The sequence below is a fragment of the Dromiciops gliroides genome, chromosome 3 (assembly GCF_019393635.1).
Source record: "Dromiciops gliroides isolate mDroGli1 chromosome 3, mDroGli1.pri, whole genome shotgun sequence".
Lineage (NCBI taxonomy): Eukaryota > Metazoa > Chordata > Mammalia > Microbiotheria > Microbiotheriidae > Dromiciops > Dromiciops gliroides.
The window spans coordinates 217,007,428-217,030,301 of record NC_057863.1 but is presented as its reverse complement, the minus strand read 5'-3'; the positions used below and the strand labels follow the sequence as shown (position 1 = coordinate 217,030,301).

General features: G+C 38.2%; 1 protein-coding gene across 7 annotated transcripts in view; it reads left to right on the top strand.

Moving 5' to 3' along the window:
- REPS2 (RALBP1 associated Eps domain containing 2) overlaps positions 1 to 22,874 on the top strand; it is a 275,952-nt gene that overhangs the window by 157,845 nt on the left and 95,233 nt on the right. For 4 of the 7 annotated variants that reach the window (XM_043995038.1, XM_043995039.1, XM_043995036.1 and 1 more), the window contains exons 7-10: positions 1,155 to 1,218; positions 4,812 to 4,954; positions 14,623 to 14,717; positions 22,117 to 22,186. In XM_043995038.1, coding sequence (XP_043850973.1) covers positions 1,155 to 1,218; positions 4,812 to 4,954; positions 14,623 to 14,717; positions 22,117 to 22,186 — 372 coding nt within the window. The remainder of the gene's footprint in view (positions 1 to 1,154; positions 1,219 to 4,811; positions 4,955 to 14,622; positions 14,718 to 22,116; positions 22,187 to 22,874) is intronic. The other 3 variants (XM_043995040.1, XM_043995037.1, XM_043995035.1) reach the window with 1 other exon arrangement.

The window sequence follows — 22,874 nt, the reverse complement described above, 5'->3', positions numbered from 1 at the left end:
AATTTCAGAGAAGTCAATTTCAGTAGATCAATACTTCATAAAATAAGAATGTTGAAGTTATTATTTTGCCCTCTTCAACATATGCACTTTAGAAAATTTTGTGCTTTAACTGTACAATACTATCACAATTAATGAAATAGTTTGACCATGGTATTTGGGGTGATGTTTAATAAAAGTTAGTAAGCCCTAGGTAAGAACCATGAGTGGAGAGGAAATCAGGTTTAACTTAGATCATTTGAATTATTTTAAAATAAAATTTGGGGGCAGCTAGGTGACACAGTGGATAAAGCACCAGCCCTGGATTCAGGAGGACCTGAGTTCAAATGCAGCCTCAGACACTTGACACTTACTAGCTGTGTGACCCTGGGCAAGTCATTTAACCCTCCTTGCTCCACCAAAAAAAAAAAATTGAATATAGAAAATAAATATATACCTAATATTAGAATTACAAATACATAAGATTTTTTGAGGAATTTAACTTAGTACAGTGGTTCTCAAACTGTTAGGTATCAGAACATTTTTACACTCTTAAAAAGTATTGAGGGTCCAGCTAGGTGGCACAGTGGATAGAGCACTGGCCCTGGATTCAGGAGGATCTGAGTTCAAATCCAGCCTCAGACACTTAACACTTACTAGCTGTGTGACCCTGGGCAAGTCACTTAACCCCAATTGCCTCACCTCCCCCCCCAAAGTATTGAGGATCAAGAAGAGCTTTTTCTTATGTGGGTTATATCTATTGGCATTTATCATTAGAAATTAACGCTGATAAAATTTAAAAATATTTTATTTTTTAATATATTGAAATTTTTTTAATGTATTGAAATTTTATTTTATTTTTAATGCATTAAAAACCATGATTCTGAGAAGGGGTCTTCTGACTTCACCAAACTGACTGCCAAAGGGGTCCATGACACAAACAAGATGAGGATCCAGCATATTCTGACATCTGGTCATATTCTTGTAACTTTGGGAAGTCTTTTGTCTGTTTAGTTACTTTCTGCTGAGTGGTTTAAGTTTGAGAAAAGCAGGTTTCACCTCTGATGATTGGAGTGTTTGTTGAATTCAAGAGATGAAGTGTCATGCATGCAAACAAATATTAATGCTATATCATACACATAATCAACTTATTGTTTAAAGAGTGTGACTTTCCATAGGTTCCCTGGCAAAGAACTTTTTCACCAAATCCAAACTGACCATTCCAGAGCTTTCTTACATATGGTAAGTAAAACTGAACCATTAGCCCTTTAAGCTGCTTAATCAAATTCTCCCTTTCAAAGCAGATATCTTAAACTTTTTTCTTTTTTTAGGATGTAGAGATAAAAGAGAATTTTTTTCAGGGCAATGAGGGTTAAGTGATTTGCCCAGGGTCAGACAGCTAGTAAGTGTCAAGTGTCTGAGGCCGGATTTGAACTCAGGTCCTCCTGACTCCAGGGTCAGTGCTTTATCCAATGCACCACCTAGCCACCCTGACATGGTTTCTTAATAGAGTGAATGACAACTATTCTGAAGGAACTTTAAAATTTTATTTAAATACTTAATATTTAAAGTAACTTAAAAAATATTGTTCTTTCAACAAGATGTCACTAGCTATGTGACCCTGGGTAAGTCACTTAATCTCTCTGCCTCAGTTTCCTTATCTGCAAAATGAGGAGCTTGGCCTCTGAGGTTCCTTGTAACTCTACATCTATGATTCTATGATAAAATTTTCCACACTAAGCAGTGGGGGGTGTTTCAGAAGTTCTATCTGGTTTATACCTTCCAAATATTTTGCTTTTCCAGTGAGTTATCTAAAGAACTATTTAAATCCATGTCTGTATATAATGATGATAACAATGATGAAGCCAATGACTGACAGGCTGATAGATAAGTTGAGTAATGGCTTGTAGTGATAAAGTTTAATTTAAACTATTTTAGCTGTATCTGATCTCTGTGTATTTGACTTGTGTTTCGTCAGATAAGCCCTAATTAATACCTAATGTTTAATAAGTACAGCTGTGGAATTCATCAGCACTTTACTAACAAGCCAGCTGATTTTTGCTTTTGATGAGCTTGTTTCAAGAATGATGCAGATGGCCCAATTTGCATTTATGAGAACCATTTGGTCCTTCTGTAAACCTCACTGCATTGTGTGGGCCAGTATCTTACTTCAGGGTGGGAAGGGTACAAAAAAGTTTAAAAAAATGATTAAATACATGTAAAGCATCCTTTTTAATGTTGAAAGGTTCTTTTTTGTTTTGTTTTAATTATTGGGTAAAACTGCTAGCCATCTTTGTGAGTACATCTATTTGGTGACAGTGGACACTGTTCCCAGTGAAATTTGTGCTTTCCAAAGTCTCTCAGATTCTGAAACTGTATTTATATTCGGTCTACTCTGATACTATGACTGAAGCCTGAGAGGGGCTATAGAACCCCTCAGTTTCTTGGCTTAGCCAAGTATAGTGAAAGCTAAAGTCAGTTGATAAACATTTCTTAAAACACCTACTCTGTGCCAGCTATTTTATATGATGTATTTGCATTATATTTTTATACAATATTATATGTATTTTAGTATTATATGCATATAATATCTGTATTACACATATCCAATATTATGTTATACTGTGTGTATATAACACTATGTATATTATACTATTATATGTACATAATATGTATATTATGCTATTATAAGTATTATAAAGGTGATACTTTTGACTTTTTATTGAGTAGCTTTAGTGGACCACAGGATAAAAGTCCCAGCATCTTTGTCCCAATAAATGCCTTATCATATATATATATCCCTTGACAAGCGCTAAAGATGATGTATAAGACAAAATGATGAAGATGATGTATAAGACAAAAGCAACGGAATTTACTTTAGATTTTCCTTAAATAGGATCTTCTTTGCCAGTACCATTAAAAATACATATTATCTTTCTTTTGTACTTGTCCTGACATCTGCCCACACACCTAAAAAGCTGATTGAGGTGGAGATGAGAAGGAGGACGGGAAGGGTTGAGCTTATGGGGATATTAGTGCTCTGACAAGTGCTTTTCCTTTGTTCTGACTATGCCCAGGAATCACCTTTCACCATGAAATAATAGTTGAAGACAAACTAACTCTCTCAAGACAGCCCTTTTGTTTCTGCCTGGCTTATCTCACTCCATCCTTCCCTCTCCTTCTTCTAAGACAATGTTAACATACATTCAACAAATATTTATTGAGCACAAATTCTCTTCACAATAGGGAGGTCTCAAATGGGGGGGACCCCTAAACAGTTTAATGACCTGAGGTTCCTGGTCAGATGAGTATCTCTATATGTTTAAAAATAAGAACAGGAAATGTGGTGATATTTCCCATGTACTGTAATATTGCCCATACTTTATACATACAACACAACTTGACATTTTCCAACCCAATTGTTCTAATCCTTCATTCCAATCCATTTAAATAATTAGGCATACTCCATTACCCTATCTGATAATCATTTTACTGTAGCAAATTTAGCACAGTACCTGGAACATAGTAGGCACTTAATAAATGACTATTGATTGACTTATTCATAGGAGGGAGTGTGTAAAGAAGTTAGAACTAGAAAAAACTAGATAACTTGTCTGTCTTTCAGTCAGTTCAAGACTTGGTCCATTTGTCTCTCTCTAGTCTAGGTTTAAGTGTTCTTGAGGATGAACTTGGCTTGTATCTTGTTATAGTTGTGCAAACCCTGTAAAAGTCATAGGGCATTAAGTGTTCAATAAGAGATCAGATAAAGTTATCTGGCCAGGGTCACACAACTAGTAAGAGTCTGGGGTCAGATTTGAACTCAGATCCTCCTGACTCCAGGGCTGCTGCTCTAGCTACTGTGCCACCTAGTGGCCTGGATATGATTTTTAGATGGGATGTGTATTTTAAATCCTAAATCTTAACCTTGAGTTTATCAGTGGGGGTGTAGTGATGATCTCCACCCCTCCATACTGAAAGGTGGTTTCCGTGAGTTGTTGTCTTCCCCCCTGCCCCAAATCATTCACCTGGTGGCCAGCCTTCACATGGCTAGGTTGGGTTAAGATGGCAATTAGGTCTTCCATCACCTGGCCTCTATTTGTGGTTGGACCACCCAAAGCTTGCATTCCACTTGGAAAACATTGGGCTGCCTTATTCGATGCAGGAGGAAAGGACTCAGGTGGAATTTGCCCAGAAAATGAAAGAAAGAACAAAATAAAAAACATTGCAACCCACCTCTTACTCTTTTTTACTCTCCGTATCCTGCCAAAAGCACCATGCTTTTAATTTTACTTGGTCTAAGGCCTTTTGTCCAAGTGAGAAAAGGGAATTTTTTCCCTTCTCCATTCTGACCAAGCATCAGAAAGTCTGAGGAGACACAGTGTCATGCGCTGGTGGGATCCCAGGTTTTGAGCTTAACTTCTGAACCAGTTTGAGATTCACACAATGAAAATCCAGCCAGTGTATGTTATCTGCAGACTGATGGTAAAGACTGCCTGACTGTGGACTGAGGGCACCTATAGCTTCTTCGTTTGCAAATTTAGAATAATAAAACTTTCTAGGGCTTTTTTGGGCTTCCTAATTAGTACCTATTAGATATAAATGCAAACTATTATTTCCTTAGATATTTTTTAAAAATTAAAAATTTTTAAAAATCAAACTTTTATAGATTAAAAAATATTTTTCTGCATAGATATCAAATGTAAATATTTTCAGCCAGAGCCATTTTGGGGCTGCCTGGCAACAGCTAAAGAAGTTTGTAACCTAGTTGTGGGTGTAATGGGCTCAGGGTTTCCTTTGGTTCCTTGGTGTCAGGTTGTCATTTATATTGTATTCAGGGAGCTCAGTGATGTGGACTGTGATGGAGCCCTGACGCTGCCTGAATTCTGTGCTGCCTTTCACCTCATCGTGGCCAGGAAGAACGGCTACCCACTGCCTGAATCTCTGCCTCAAACCCTACAGCCGGACTACGTGCAAACTGGTGAGGCTTCATTGGAAATCTTGGAGTTTCCAATGGGATTTTTTGAAAGTTGGTGATCCATTTCTTAAAATCAGTAAACTTGGTGTTTTTTATGTACATTATCTCTTAAAAAAGTTTTTTTCCTCTTCCTTTAAAATAGAATATAATTACGTAGATAAGCAGGATTTCTTGAGTGGTCCAGAGGGGCCTGAGGAATTTGTTCCTTATTTTCCTGTAAGCTGCTTCCGATTCTGTCCTCAAAAGTCCTTGATGCTTTCCTGGTTTCTCCTTTGGAGACTGTCTGGATTTTCTTAACACTTGTCTTCTTTGGCCTCAGTTATCCCTTCCACAACTCTGGGGGTTAGGGATGCAGGGCCCCTGAAATCTGGAAAATCCTGGTAAAACATAGTAGCCTCTGTGTATTGTCTGCTGGCTTTCATTGTCTTTTCTCAAACTTTAGCTTTTTACTTATTTTTTTAAGCTTTTTACTTATTTTAACTTTAAAAAAGAAATTGTATATATTTATGGTATTAAGATAAAATGTTGATATTATATAATACTATACATATGTTTTATGCATTTCTGAGTTTTTAAACTTTTCCTGTGTCTGTGTGCTGGCATTCACATGTTGTCTGTGGTTTCTATGAAACTACCCTGAAATTCCTATTTAATTTCTTATGTCGACCCTGAGATATATTGAAACCATGATGTGGAAAGCCCTGTCAGGAAGGGATAACTGTACTTCTAGACCTTCCTTTCTGCCTCCTTTTGGATATTTAAAAAAGAAAGAAAGAAAGAAAAAGTCTAGATCACTAAAAATTGAACTCAGGTATTGGATAGCACAGAATCAGATGACTACAGGGGTCATCTAGTTCAGTGGTGTCCAATTAAAATAGAAATGGATCTCTGTGAGCTGCTATTGACTTAGAAAGCCACAAATTAACATTATCTCTGTTATCTTGTATTTTTATATTAGTAAACATTTCCCAATTATATTTTAACATCAATTTTTTTTTGGGGGGGTAAGGCAATGGGGGTTAAGTGACTTGCCCAGGGTCACACAGCTAGTAAGTGTCAAGTGTCTAAGGCCAGATTTGAACTCAGGTCCTCCTGACTCCAGGGCTGGTACTCTAACCACTGTGCCACCTAGCTGCCCCCCAATTATATATATATATATATTTTTTTTGGGGGGGGTAAGGCAATTGGGGTTAAGTGACTTGTCCAACTCAGGTCCTCCTGACTCCAGGGGCTGGTGCTTTATTCACTGGGCCACCTAGCTTCCCCTCCCTCCCCCAATTATATTTTAATCTGGTTCTGATGTCCTTGGAAGGGTGATGTTGCTATGAGTTTGACACCTCTGATATTTTATTATATTATTATAATATTTATATTATAGTCATTCATTTTATAGAGTAGGGAACTAAGCTCCAGAGCAGCTAGGTGGCGCCATAGTGCATAGAATACTGGGCTTAAAGTCAGGAAGACTCACCTTCCTGAGTTCAAATCTGGGCTCAGACACTTACTAGCTGTGTGACCCTGGGCAAGTCATTTAACCCTGTTTGCCTCAGTTTCCTCATCTGTAAAATGAGCTGGAGAAGGAAATGGCAAAGCACTCCAGTATCTTTGCCAAAAAAAACCCGAATGGAATTACAGAGAGTTGAATAAGACTGAAAAGTCCTGAACAACATGAAGGAAGCCAAAAGACTTGTTCAAGTAGCAGAGCTGGGGTTTGAACCTAGATCCATCTACCTCTAAATCCAGTGCTTTCCTTTGTACTCCACAACCTTTCTGTCTTCTGTTACCTGGCTTGGAGGTGGCAGCAGAGTGCAGTTACCTGTGGGAATGTACCTTGATCTGGAAGGAATCCAGGTGGAAATCTAGCAAAGTTGAGAGGCCCATCACCTCTAAAGTTTGGCCTCTGGGGTGATGATGTTTTTTTTTTTTGCTGCAGCAGTCTACAAAAGTTTCTACAAAGACTTGGAAGGGTTATGATTGTGGTGGTGCAGTCTCCACACCAGGGAAACCCAAAGTTTTTGAAGAGCTGAAGAAATAATCTCCCTACCAAATAGGTGGTGCAGTGCACAGAGTGTCAGGCTTGGAGGCAGGAAAACTCATCTTTGTTAGTTCAGATCTGGCTTCAGGACACTTAACTAGCTGTGTGGCCCTGAGCAAGTCATTTAAACCGGTTTGTCTCAGTTTCCTCAGCTGTCAAATGAGCTGGAGAAGAAAATGGCAAACCACTCCAGGATTTTTGCCAAGAAAACCCCAAATGGGGTCACAAAGAGTCAGACACTGTTAATTAACTAAACAACAACATATAGAACTTACAATGTTCCAAGTGCTTTATAATGATTGTCTCAGGGCAGCTAGGTGGCGCAGTGGATAAAGCACTGGCCCTGGATTCGGGAAGACCTGAGTTCAAATCCAGCCTCAGACACTTGACACTTACTAGCTGTGTGACCCTGGGCAAGTCACTTAACCCCCATTGCCCCGCAAAAAACCAAAAACAAATAAACAAACAAAATATAATTGCTGGCTGACTGATGGACATTCTTAAGGGTGAGAAGCTCTCAATTATAATGATTGTCTCATTTGATCCTCACAACAATCCAGAGAGGTAGGTGCTATTATTATCACCCCCATTTTACAGATGAGGAAACTTAGGTAGACAGAAGTTAAATGATTTGCCTTGGGTCACACAACTAGGAAGTATCTGAGGTTAAATTTGAACGTGTTCTTCCTGACTCCAGACATTGCTGCTCTATCCACTGCACTACCTAGCATCAGGGGGTTAAATGACCAGTAAAATTTTCAGTTCATCACTTATTTCACGATTCTCATCACCTAGAGATAATGTGAGCTCCTTGAAGGCAAGAGCTATTTTTATCTTTCTTTGTATCCCAAGTGACCATTGTCTGGTACACAGTAAGTGCTTAATAAATGTATTTTGCTTGCTTGAATATGGTAGAGAACAAAGAGCACTTGGGTTTAAATACTATCTCTGCTACACACTACCTGTGGGGTGTGGGCAAATCATTTCCTCTCTCATGGCCTCAGTTTACTCATATCACCTGATATAATTAATTGGTAAAATGGGAACTATATAAGTGTTAAGAGTTGGAAAATGTGGGTTCCAATTTTTGCTTTTGATCCTCACACCTGTGTGACCTTGAGTGACTCAACCTCTCTGGGCTTTTGTTTCCTCATTTTTGAAATGAAGGAATTGGACTAGATTGGTGTCTCTTAGCTCGTGGTATAGATCTATGAGCCTGTTACCTCTTAGCCTATAAATTTGCAATTTCCATGTCCATTTACCAAAGAACATGAACAAAGTTGATTATGCCCATGTCCCCTAAGATATTTCCCTTCTGGGACCAATTCTACCTGTTCCTAAAAAATTGAAACATTTTAAGGAAAGGCTGCAATTGCCGAGTCTGTGTTTTGAGGACAGGAGGGATATTTGCAAATAACTAAAATGTTAGGAAGATTAATCTTAAATCACTAATAAGTACTATCTGCAATACTGCACTGTTTAGCTAAAGCAAAAAAAGAAGTCAGAATAAAAATCCTACTGTAGTAGGATTTATATATAATTTGGTCTTTTAAAAATTCCTTTTCAAAATTTTCCTTTGAATTCCTCCTGAATAGGTGCTCCTTACTCTAATTTCTTTATTCCTTTTCTTAACTCTCTCTGCTTTTTGTAGCACTACTCTTTCTTTGGAGCATATGATTTATTTTTTTCTTCTCAGTCATCTATGGAAAAATGTCTATCTCATGGCTGCTTATTTAGCGTTCCCCCCCCCCCCCCGCCTTCTCTTGTACTCTGACTTTGAGATGTTGAAAATATGGAGTGTAATGGACAGATTCATATAGAGGAAGAAACTTAAAAAACAAGACAAAAAGCAAATATGGCTGAGGCTTCTAAGAGTAACCCTGGGGTTGTGAAACTCAAAGGCAAGATGTCCAAAAAGATTATAAAATGAGAGCCAGGGCCAGTCAGTCAGTTCCTCAGTCAACAGGCATTTATTAAGCTCTTTATGTTACTAGATTGTTGCTGTTGTTGTTGGTCCTTGGTTCTTGGAGAAGACCATGACATCAGGGTGATGTCATGACCTTCAGTGAATTGGATTTAAGTGAGGGAGGGTGGGGCAGCTAGGTGGCACAGTGGATAAAGCACTGGCCCTGGATTCAGGAAGACCTGAGTTCAAATCCAGCCTCAGACACTTACTATCTGTGTGACCCTGGGCAAGTCACTTAACCCCAATTGCCTCACAAAAAAAGAAAAGAAAAAGATAAAAAAAAAAAAGTGAGGGAGGGCTGTGCAAGGTCATTATCCTCACTTTCCTCCAGAGCCACCTGGGTCCAGTGGCAAGATATAGAACAGGACCACTGGACATGGCCCTCAATGCCTTGGCCTTTGTAAACTAAGGTCTTTCCCAGGTCTTGGTTAGTCTGAGGCAACACCCATTCAGTAATTAAGGCTAGGCAAGAAATGAGGCAAAGAGTGGCCTCTTTTACTTAGCTCAAGGATACAAAGAAAGGCAAAAAACACTATTCCTGGTCTCAAGGAGCTCACTCTCTAGAAGGGAAAATATGTAAATAACTGCATATAAAAGATGTATACAGGGCAAATGGAAAGTAATTATCCAGGGAAAGGTCTCTTTGAATTTTCCATATAGTATATATGTATGTGGTGCATGCATATATATGTATAGTACATATGTAGGTGGTGCAGTGGATAGAGTACTGGACCAGGAGTCAGGAAGAACTGAGTTCAAATGTGGTCATAGACACTAGCAAGTCACTTAATCCCTTTTTACCTCACTTCCTCATCTGGAAAATGGGACACACTGGCACAAGAAATGGCAAACCATTCCAGTATTTTTGGCAAGGAAACTTCATGGGGGGGGGCAGCTAGGTGGTGCAGTGGATAAAGCACCAGCCCTGGATTCAGGAGTACCTGAGTTCAAATCCGGCCTCAGATACTTGACACTTACTAGCTGTGTGACCCTGAGCAAGTCACTTAACCCCCATTGCTCAGCAAAAAAAAAAAAAAAAAGAAAAAGAAAAAGAAAAAGAAAACTGCATGGATAAAATCCATGTGGTCAGTTATAGTCAGACATAACCGAACAACTAAACTACAACATTGTATGTATTTATTTGCCACTTGTCACCTAACCCTAGTGCCTTGTACATAGGAGGTAGATTGTACTCATCATTCCAGTTACATTCGAGCCTACAAGGTGGCAAAGCACTGGTTAAGGCAGAAAATAGCATTACTTTGATCATGTGAAAAGGCAGATTCCTTGTAGAGCTGAGCAGTCTCCAAATACTGCTGACTCTCAGACTTAGACCCAGCATAAAAGGTTTCCCAAGAGGCCTCATAAACGCCTGGGACAAACACAAGCCTGAGAATCCTTTTACTGTAGAAACTGCCACCCTAAGGTACTTTATCAACCTCTTTAGTGAAGGCAGAGTCAATGTAAACTAAACAAATCTGTCTCTTCCCACTGAAGATTATAAATAGGTGAATACCTAGGGCAGCTATGTGACTCAGTGGATAGAGTGCTGGATCTGGGGGCAGGAAGATGAGTTCAAATCTGGTCTTAGATACTTATTAGATATGTGACTCTGGGCAAGTCACTTAACTTCTGTTTGCCTCAGTTTCCTTAACTGTACTTACTTCCCAGGGTTGTTATGAGGATCAAGTGAGATAATATTTGTAAAGTACTTAGCACTTTACCTTGCACATAGTAGGCACTATATAAATGCTAGCTATGAAAGGTAGCACAGGGAATAGAGTGCTGGGCCTGGAATGAGGAAGACTTGAGTTCAAATCTGGTCTCAGATACTAGCTATGTGACCCTGGGTAAGTCACTTAAATTATGTTTGCCTCAGTTTTCTCATCTGTAATGGGGATAATAATAGCACTTAACTCTCATGGTTACTGTGCTTAGCATAATACCTGAAACATAGTAAGGGCGATAGTTATATTCTATTATTATTCTTATAGCAATTCCTATTCATAGGTAGTCAAGACAGAGAAATGCAGCCTCTTTCTCCATCCGTGGCTGAAAAATCAACTTAAAGGGGGAGAGATAGGATTCTAAATAAAATCCCAGCCACCTCCTTTGTCTTCCTGACTACAGGCCTAGCATTCTATCTACTTTGCCACTATAATAACTATCATTATTATAGTACCTACTATGTGTGAGGCACTGCGCTAAGCACTTTACAAATATTGTCTTATTTGATCCTCATAAAAACCCTGGTAGTTAGGTGCTATTATTTTCCCATTTTACAGTTGAGGGATATTTTATATCCCCAGGCATAGCATAGTGTGCCTGGTACATAGTAGGTATTTTATTTTTTAATTTTTCCTCCATTTATTTAGAATTTTATTTTTTCCCCAAATTACATGTAAAAACAATTTTTGACATCAATTTTTAAAACTTTGTGTTCCAAATTTTCTTCCTCCCTCCCTCTCCACTCCCCCTTAATAATGCAAGCAATTCAATATAAGTTATACAGGTGTAGTCATGTAAAACATTTCCACATTAGTCAGGTTGTGAAAGAAAACAGACAAAAAAAAACTTAAGAAAAAGGAACTAAAAAAAAATATGCTTCCATCTGTATTCAGACATCATCAGTTCTTCCCCTGGAGATGGATTGCATTTTTCCTACGTCCTTCAGAGTTGTCTTGGATCATTCATTGTATTGCCGAAAATAGCTAAGTCATTCACAAACTGATCATCTTAATACTATTGCTATTACATAGTAGGTATTTTGAAAAATGCTTGTTGATGGTTTAATGAATCATCTTTCCCGGGATGAGAGAGATCAGAACATTCCTCATTTAAGAATTTCATTGATGTTTTAAAAGTTGCTGATGAGATTAAAAGAAAATACTCCTATCGAATTGTGCTAAAACAGTGTGTTAGCAGAAATGATCTCTTTAATTTCTTGATGTGGTGTGGTTTCTGTGAAGAGCTTATTCTTCAGTAAAGGGGCTTCTGTAAAAAAAAGAACTTCCAAGGAAGCAACCTCCCTTGACTAATGAAACAGTCTTTTGGAACCATGCTCCTTGTCTCTTTTTAGCCTTTTATGGGGGGCTGTCAGCGGGAATTATACATAAACACTGAAGAATTCATTACCTACCCTTCAATTAAGCAAAAATTGCATAGCTTTCTAGGGGAGGCAGGATTAATTGCAAATAATAATTATGGTACTACTGGCAAACATTTAAGACCTCCTAAAATCCCTAAGAAAAAGAACAGGTTGAATTTAGGAAAGGCAAACTTCAAGGATGGTGCATCAGGTTTTTTGGGTTTTTCTTTTTTTTCCCAAGTGCCTTTTATTGTTCAGAGGCAGTCAAGACTTCTGAAAGAATATTGGAGTGCTCTTCATCCTTCAGAGAAATGCAGCTTCGTTCCCCATCCAGGCCTGAAAAATGGACTTAAAAGGGGGGAGAGAGAGAGAGAGAGACAGACAGACAGACAGACAGACAGACAGACAGACAGAAACACGCAGAGAGAAACAGAGATAGAGACAGAGAGACACAGAGAGAGATAGAGAGTTATTTTATTTTATTTTTTTGCGGGGCAATGAGGGTTAAGTGACTTGCCCAGGGTCACACAGCTAGTAAGTGTTAAGTCTATCCACTGCACCACCTAGCTGTCCCCGAGAGTGAATTTTTGATAGAATCACAGCCACTTTCAAAACAATACCCAACCCCCAAAACCCCTGACTTCAGTCAGTTTGTGTATCTTAAAGAAAAAACCCAATCTGCCTCAGATGAATTCTGCTATTTTATAGAAAGTGTGCATAGTCCTGGTAACTGACATTTCAACAGCTTCACAGTTTTACTTTCCTTGGACCTTCCGATTTTTCTTTAGATTTCATCCAGCTCTTGACAGGTTTGAAGGAGAACATATCTCTCTGCCTTGATGTTGCCATGAGTTCAAAACTTCACAGGTTTCTTTTTGGCAAAATGGAAAATGCTGAATTTAGCTTCAACTTAAGTAATTGATAAGAAAATATTTTTCTCCTTCCTAAAAGCTGAGGAACTAGAACAGCAGATTGGACTACATTGCAGTTTTTACTATGAGCTTTTAGAAATTTTTACCAGAGCAGATTATAGTGTAGCCTATTTCAGTATAGGCTTAGCAAATGTTGGGTTTGTTCACAATGAGATGCTTGTCTTTGTTTAATTCCTAGGAACAGATGATCTAATTTATAATGGTTGGAACACTGGGTGATGGTGCTTGAAAGAGAAGTCCTATATTGGAGGGGAAGCTACTTGTATTATGTGTTCTATGTGAATGGAAAGGTACACTGAATGAGGCCAAATGATATCAGAGAAATTGTCAGACAATATGGTGATTTTAATCTTTAAGAGACCAGTCATGATTAGAAATATTGCATGACCTGAGTTTTCTGTGACTTTCTTACAAAATTCAGATCTCTATTTATAGAAAGTAATACACCTGGTGCCAAATATGAAAGTTACATAGAAACAGATTTTAGTTCAATATAGAGAACTTCCTGAAAACCTTTTCATATATGGAATTGGATACATTGATGTATAGAGTTGCCTTTCAGTTTAGGATTTCAAGGAGGTGTTTGGACCATCACTTGTCAGACATAAAGATTCATACTTTGTCGACAGAATGAACCACTTTATTTCTAAAGTCACCTTTACCTCAGTGAGTCAGTGTTTTTGTGCCTAATACTCCCATTCTGATGGAACTCCATGTACTTGGGAGGAAATTATTAGGAAGAATTAAGATTTCATACCTTACTGTGCCTTGTTAAACCTTATTTTCCTTTAAAGAGGACACTCTATAGTGATTGAACTTCATTTTCCAATGATTACATCTTAAATGCTTATCAAATTGTGGATCAGCGATTTCCCTTTGAAATATTGACAAATTTCCTAGCTATTGAGGTTGCTCTTCCCATACTCCTTTATGATGGAATGCTATAACGAGTATAACAGCCCTGTGAGATAGATTATATGAGAATTATTGTCTCTCTGGTTAAAATTTTTTTTTATTGTCTCTCTTTTGTAGATGAAGAAGCTGTATGAGTCTTAGAGAAGTTAGGTGGTCTTGGATCTGAATCCAAGAAATGATTGGGCTGTTTAATATCTGTTTAAAAAACTCACCTCCAATTCCCCAATTTTAACAGTAGCAGTGACTACTACTTATTGGGAGGGGTGTGTGTGTGTGTGTGTGTGTGTGTGTGTGTATGTATGTAAAATAACCTCGCAATGTTTTTTTCCCCCCTGTCTTTAACTGGCAAGTAATCTAGGTTCTTATTCCTCATTATCTACTTTAACTGAAAGGGTGCATATTTCATCAATATCCTTGAAACAACTGTACATTATTAACTCTCTTGGCTGTAAAATCCAGACTGAGGGAAAAAATGCTTGAATAATGCAGTTTCATATATTTTTTTTAGCAGGATAGCAAATATGAACCATCGTGATATTCAACTTTTCTGCAGTGTTTAAAAAATACGTATAACAGCCTCAGTTCACCTTATGTTTGATTACAGTGTTATTACAGGCTGCTGGGGCAAGCAAGCATGAACTTTTTTTTTTTTAAGTATTCAGTTCACAAGGGAGAAACAGCGCAAAACAATGGTCAATGTGTACATCACTGTAGTTCTCTTTTGTCTCCCTTCAGCTTTTATTAAACCCAAACGGGACTGTGCATTATTTGATTCTTATTCTGAGTCAATGACAGTAAACCAGCAGCCACGAGACTTGAATCGGATAGAGGTAAGAAAAGTCTTTTTCTATTAATAAACCAAATAGAGATATGTATAGAATAGAAATCTGTAGGCTTTGATAGTAATTTTTTTGTTCTTTTTTAAAAAATTTTCTATCATTTACCCACCTATAAAGTAATTATTGATTTACTTTTTAGGAGTTAAATGCACACACACACAAAATCAGGCTCATTTGTTATAATTTTTTTCAAGTATTTAGAAATACCTTTAGATATATAAAAAGACAAAGCTGAAGTCTTCTGATTTCATTCTTGCTCACTTTTGCAGCATTTCCCTCTCCCTTTCCCTCTCCCTGCAGTCTATATCATTATGGGTTTTGTTTTGTTTTGTTTTTTTGGTGGGGCAATGAGCGTTTAAGTGACTTGCCCAAGGTCACACAGCTAGTAAGTGTCAAGTGTCTGAGGTCGGATTTGAACTCAGGTTCTCCTGAATTCAGGGCTGGTGCTTTATCCACTGCACCACCTACTTCTTAGACTGAGCTTAGTTGCCTGGCATTTGCAAGGTACTGTACTAACAACCTAAGGTAGTTTAGCTACTGAGAGCAGGTTAGAGCCAAGGGCTGTATCTGCAAGCACCTGTGTAATAACTTGAGCATTCATTCATATGAAACAAGTTTGGGATCCAAAAATACATTTGGAGGCATTATGTCCTTGTGGGTTTTTAGCCCTTGAATCAGTCAAGATGAGCATTGGATGATCCCCAAAACTGTGCCCAAAAGTTTTCCTTGATTTCATGTTTTTAAGGAGAGATTTCAGTGCTGCTTTTCTCAACAATGCCTATGACTCCCATTTTCCTCTATCTGCTCCCTACATCCCCAGGTCATCGGGAAATTGACAGCCCTCGACTGGGCTAAGCCAACCCCTGTTAGGTCATTGCAGTCATGTTAAAAGTTAAATGAAGGATATCAAGAACATATACTTTGAATAGTTTTTATTCACATGAGATTCTCTTGAATTTATTCTAGGCAAGTGTTTGAGATTTGAAGATGATGGATGGGTGCTGGTTAGGTCCTCTTTACTGGTCACGTTTAGACTCTACAGAGTGCTTCCTTCACAATAGCCCTATGAGATAGGTTGTGAAAGAATTATCTCTCATTTGTAGGTGAAGAAGCTGAGAGAGTCTCAGGGAGGTTAAGTGATTTGCCCAAAGACATACAACAAATAATGATCAGAGCTGAGACTTGACTCTTTTTATTCTGAGACTGCTATTTTTGCCCCCACCATATTATTCAGCGTAAGGTTTCTCCAGTGCTATAATTCAACTCAACATACATATATTAAATGACACAGTGACACAGTCACTGACCTGGGGTAGTAGGGAATCTAATGGGAGGACACAAATATGTATGGCATAAGATAGAGTGTTGTAAGGCATAAAGGAGAATCAGAAAAAATGCCATCAGGCTGTTTAATGATGGAGAGATTATTTTCATCTAAGAAACTGAGGGAAGGCTTTGTGGAGGAGCTGATACCTGTGCTAATTTTGGAGGAAGGAGGAAAGCATTTTATCAGGTATAATTCCAGGAATTTTACATTGCTCGCATGTATTCATGGGGGTAGAATGGTGCAAGATGAGATCTAGGGAAAATCCAGTCCACTTTAGTTAGAATGTAGAATGCATGAAAGGGAGCAGTATAAAATAAGATTGAAAAAAAAAATTAGTGTGGAGGCTGTAAATTTTAGGACAAGGAGTTTGAATTTTACTCCCTGGAAAATTAGGGTATCACTAAAAGTTTTTGAGGAGGGGAGTGGCACAGGCAACTAGGGATGCACAGTAAGGATTAGGAATCCTTATGCACAGTGCATTAGGAAGATTGTATGAAGGATGGTTGGAAGGAAGGAAACAAATATTTATTAAGCACCTTTTATATGCCAGGTACTGTGCTTTACAAATATTATTTCATTTGATCTTCACAACAACTTTGGGAGGTAGGTGCTATTATTAGCCACATTTTACAGGGCAGAAAACTGAGGCGGACAGAAGTTAACTTTATTGACTGCGATACCTAATTGTCTCTCTTGGAGAAAAGTGCGAATGAATGGAAGGAGACCAGTTAGCATATTATAATAGTTCAGATGAGAAGTAGTGAGAACCAGAACTAGAGTTGTGCTAATATCTGTTGGGAGTAGAGAGGTGTGTACAGATGAAAGAGATTGTAGAGATAGAGTAGTCAGGAATTGGCTGCCCAAGATCTGACCTGAGTTTTGGGAAGACTTTGTAGAAGAGCAGAATTATGAGGAAGCTTTCTAATACCAGAAGGAATGTCATGAGTATTTGTACTTTCTTATTCAAGCATCTCATTCTGGACACGATGCTTACATTTGATCTTTGCATTTCTAATGAATGAAAACGACAGCTACTTCATGGAAGATAAGTTTTTGTAGTCTTATAGGGTCACCGAAAGTTATTACTTAAATTTTTTCCCCCAGTACATCCATGTTCAGCTTTGTATACTTGAAGTCATGACTTTGGGTAAAAAAAACCCACACCCACTATTATGGGTAAATGATTAGTTTTGTCTCTCTTTAAAAACCTCTCACTTTGGGGGTATGAGAAGAGCCTCAACATGGGAAAACAAATCCAAAGAGGGGAAGAGCCTGTGCCATTGTTTCACAGTTAGTAACTGGCAGAGCCAGGAGCCATCAATTAGAGCCTTTCAGAGTTGGGAAGGACCTTAGTAGCTACCTACTGCAGCCCATGCATGAAAAGGGAATGTCTCTTGCAGCATATTTGGAAGTGCCCTCTGCTCGTCGCTCTCCAGTGACCAGGTGCTAATTTCCTGTTAAGTCATACCATTTCACTTTTGGATAGCTCACAAATTTTTCCTGACATCAAGCCTAGGGTTAGCACTTTGCACTAACTTCTGCCCAGTGTTCCTGGTTCTTTTCCCCTGGGCTAAAAGGAACAAAGCTAATCCTGATTTCACATGACATCCCTTCCCCTACTTAAAGATAGGAATCAAATGTCTTTTTCAGGGTGAACCTCTCAAATTCCTTCCATTCATTCTTAGTTCACGTGGACATAGCCCATGATGGTTGCATTTATCTGCCTTTACCTGGATGTTCTCCAGGTTATCATTGTCTTTTTTTTGTTTTGTTTTGTTTTTTTGTTTTAGTGAAGCAATTGGGGTTAAGTGACTTGCCCAGGGTCACACAGCTAGTAAGTGTTAAGTGTCTGAGGCTGGATTTGAACTCAGGTACTCCTGACTTCAGGGCCGGTGCTCAATCCACTGCACCATCCAGCTGCCCCTATCATTGTCTTTTTAAAAATTCAATTTAATTTAATTTTTTTTCAGGGAAATGAGGGTTAAGTGACTTGCTCAAGGTCACACAGCTAGTAAGTGTCAAGTGTATGAGGTCAAATTTGAACTCAGGTCCTCCTGAATCCAGGGTTGGTGCTTTATCCACTACACCACCTAGCTGCCCCCTATCATAGTCTTTTATAAATTGTGAAGCCTCCAACAAAACAAGTACACCAGATGTTGTTTGATCAGGGAAAAGTACCCTAGGACTGTCTATCACCTACTTATTCCTAGGAGCTATGCTTTTCTCATTGTAAACCAAGGTCACATTAGCTTTCTGGCTGTCTTATCATATTGTTTATTCACATGGCATTTCAGTCTGCCAACACCTACAGATCCTTTTCAATTTCTAATCATCATCGCCCTTTTTTTTCTTCCTTTAACATTCATCACTATTAAATTTTATATCATTATTATTAGCCCAATGCTCGAGGCTCACAAGCTTTGTTTGGGTCCTGAATCTCCAACTCATTTTTAAAGATGAGGAAACTGAGGCAAACAGGATTAAGTGATTTGCCCCGGGTCACACAGCTAGCAAGTAGCCAGATTTGAACTCAGGAAGGTGAATCCAGGACCTATCATGCCACCTAACTACCCCTCTATGTATGTATTTTTTCTCTTTACATAAATTTTCTGTTTTTTTGTAAATATTTTATTATTTTCCAGTTCCAGTTAGAGATAGTTTTCAACATTTTTTTTTTTTTTTGGGTGGGACTATGAGGGTTAAGTGACTTTCCCAGATTCACATAGCTAGTAAGTGTCAAGGCCGGATTTGAACTCAGGTACTCCTGAATCCAGGGCCAGTGCTTTATCCACTACGCCACCTAGCTGCCCCATAACATTTGTTTTTATAAGATTTCTAATTTCAAATTTTTCTCCCTCCCTCCCCTCCCTTCCCCCCTCCCCCAAACAGCAAGTAATCTGATATGGGTTATATATTTTTACATAAAATTTCAAAACATCTACCTGCCTAGTACATGTCTGAGGCTGGATTTGAACTCAGGTCCTCCTTATTCCAGGATGGCACTCTATCCACTGTGCCACCTAGCTACCCCTGTAAATTTGATAAGTAGATCCTTTATGCCCTCATCTAAGTTATTGATTAAAATGTTAAATAGCATAGGACCAAGCATAGCTACTAGGGTCACAGATCTCCCATCAAGTTGAGATTGAACCATTAATGATTACTTTTTGAGACTGGCCATCCAACTTTCAAATCCATCTAACTGTATTATTGTGTAGTCTGTATCTCTTCCATTTTCCCTAAGAGGCTGCCGAGTCCTGTGGTGGATAGAGTGTGGGACTTAGAGTCAGAAAGAACTGAGTTTGAATCTTGTCTTAGAGAACTGCTAGTTGAGTGACCTTTCTGTGCTTTGGTTTCCTCATCCATAAAATGAGGACAGTAGTCACACTTAGCTTATACGGCTACTGTGAGGATCAAACGTGTTAACATGTGCAAAGTACTTTGCAAACCTTAAAGTGTAATTGATATAAATGCTAGTTTTTGTTGTTATTATCTACAAGAATAGAATGAAACTAAATTAAAATCTAGTTTAAAATATCTACAACATTTCCCTTCATTTACAAGTTGTTGGTTTTTTTTTTTTTTGTTTTGTTTTGTTTTTTTAGTAAGGCAATTGGGGTTAAGTGACTTGCCCAGGGTCACACAGCTAGTAAGTGTTAAGTGTCTGAGGCCAGATTTGAACTCAGGTACTCCTGACTCCAGGGCCGGTGTTCTATCCACTGCACCATCTAGCTGCCCCCCATTTACAAGTTTAGTAATCTTGTTGAAAAGGGGGACAAAGTTAGTCTGGCATGATTGGTTCTTTTTTAAAAATAATGTTTTATTTTTTCCCTCTATTTACATGTTAAAACAATTTTGTACATTTATTTAAAGCTGTGGGTTCCAAATTCTATCCTTCCTCCCCTCCTCTTCCCCTTCCTGAGATGGCAAGCAATCAGATATAGGTTTCACATGTGCAATCATGTAAAACATTTCCATATTAGTCATTTTGTACAAGAAGACTTGAAAAACAAAAAAAAAAAAAAGAAAAGAAAAGAAAGAAAAAGAGAAAAATAGCATCATGATTGGTTCTTGATGAAACCATGATGACTCTTGGTAATCATTGCTTCTTTTTTGAGATGTTCATGTTCATTATATCTCTCTTTTTTAACTTTTTTTCTCCATTATCTCTTTAATCATTCAATTTAGATTTCAAAGTCATGCTCATCGGCCTATAGTTTTCAGACTCTACTTTCTTAACCTTTTTTTTTTTTGGAAAATTGGAACAGCACCATCCCTTCTTCTATCTTGTGCTATAGCTCCCTGACTTCCATGACCTTTCAGATATGGTGGCTCAAACAAACCTACCATGTTTTTAAGATGATTTGAATGATCAAACTCCTTCTTAGCCATTTTTGATCTCACGCAGGGCAAAGGTCATTTTGGGAGGAGGGAAACAAGCAAAATAAAAATTGAGCAGCTCTGTCTTCTTTTTGTTGTCTGTTATGCTGTATTCTCTGAGCCTAGGTCCTATCTTTTCTTTGACTTTCCTCTTTACTCTGATATAACTTGAAAAAAAAAAAGCCTTATGTTGTCCTTCACTTTCCTTATTAGCCTTGGTTCATTCTTAGTTTTAGCCTGGTTGATACTATTCTTACAGAAATTTGTGCCGTACTTTCTTGTTATCCATCCTTGCTTTCAGCTTCTGAATACTCTAGGTTTTGGCACAGTTCTCAGCACAAAGAAGGCACTTCATAAGAGCTTATTGAGTATATATTTCTTTTTTGTTTTTTGTTTTGGTTTTTTTTTGGCAGGGCAATTCAGGCCCTCCTGAATCCAGGGTTGGTGCTTTATCCACTGTGCCACCTAACTACTCTCAAGTATATATTTCTTTTAAAAATATAAGTTGATTGCTGAGTTCTCTTTGTGCCCTTAGGTTTCCATTCTTGATGGTGGCCCATCCCTTCTGGGCTGACTTCTCCTGAAGAACTTTTTTCTGTTGCTTTCTAGCTATCCTTCCACTGGGCCCTTTGAAGTTTATCCTTTAAAGATCTGGAGGACCCAGCTTTCTTTTTGTCCTTTATTACAAACCCTAGGAGAAAGTCATTTTTACCATAGCTTTCTCACCTTTTCCACTTGATTCCCATCTCCAGGCTACCAGTCTGATGTACCTGTCAAATGATGGTGAGAAGGTGACTTGCTATCACCTTACCTCTGATAAGGAGGACGAGCAAAATGCTACAATTCTAAGCCATTCGTTTCTAGGAAAAATACAGAAGTTTCCTCTTTGATCAGAAGTTACTTGGCAAATGTGGTATTACTCTTTTGAATCAAATTCAATTTTTCATGTAGTATGCTAAGTGTGCTTTGCATGTTTAATGTGGAGAAGGTATATAGAATCATTGCTCTCAAATTGAGAAAAGGTTAAAAGTAGTTTGTGGCTGCTAGATAGTATAATGAATAGAATGCTAGATCTGGAGCCAGGAAGACCTGAGTTCATATCCCATTTCAGCCATTTAACTAGCTGGGCAAGTCCCTTAACCATTGTCAATTTTCTTATCTGGAAAATGGGAATAAAAATAGCATCTACATAGAAGTTGTGAAGATCAAATAAGATAACTTATTTAAAAAACTTTAAAGTGCTTCGTAAATACTGTTATCATGTAATTACCATCAATAACATTTTCAGGCAGCTAGGTGGCCCAGTGGATAGAGTGCCATGTCTGAAGTCAAGAAGATTCATTTTCCCAAGTTCAAATCCAGCCCCAGACACTTCTTAGCTGTGTGACCCTGGGCAAGTCACTTAACCCTGTTTTCCTCAGTTTTCTCATCTGTAAAATGAACTGGAGAAAGGTAATGGCAAACCATTTCAGTGTCTTTGCCAAGAAAACGCCAAATGGAGTCACAAAGAGTCTGAAACTACCGAAGAGCATTTTCAGGATCCCATATATAACAGTGAATAGATATATATTTTAGAAAAGGTTTCATTTAAAAACCTTTTTAAAATTTTTGCTACTAGTGTACACACTATAATGGTTCTTATTCCAAGATCCTTAAGTAATTTATGTATTTTCCTTCTCCAAGAAGACTTCCATTAAAGAGAAGGCTGATCTAACGGCAGGAGCCCAGGATGTGAATACTGATGACAAACAAGGTATGAGAAAAAAAAAAAAAAGAGTTGTTTTCTATTAAGGACTTTTTACTTAGGTTTTTCTGTCTGTCTCTGGGAATGGCAGGATTTTCAAGAATACATGGGTGGTTCTACCTGGCTGGTGGCAGAGCCAGCCTGTCTGAAAAAGATTCAGTATTTAAATTTGGCATTACCATGAACAGAGACCCAGAAGTATGTATGGGAAGCTGCTACCAAGGGACGGTCTTATATCAGGACCTAGCACAGTGCCTTATACATATGGTGCATAGAGTACTGAAGACCTGCACTCAAATCTGGCCTCATATGCTTACTAGCTGTGTGACCGTGGGAAAGTCATTTAACCTCTGCCTCAGTTTCCTCATTTGTAAAATTAGGGATAATAGTAGCATCCACCTCCCAGGGTTGTTGTGAGGTTCAAATGAGATCATATTTGTAAAGCACTTTGCAAACTTTAAAGTGCTATATAAATGCTAGCATTTGTTATTGCTGTTGTTAACAACAACAATATTAAATAATAATATTAAATAACTGTCGAGTTGAATGTGACAGGCTAATAATTGAGATCAGACCAATTCTGTCACCAACTCTTAACTGTCTGGAGAATATCATCTGATGATGTCACTTAGAGAAATCACTGTCAAGCCAGTGAAGGCATAGGGCTAGCTAACATTCTGCTCTGGTGCAGGTGAAC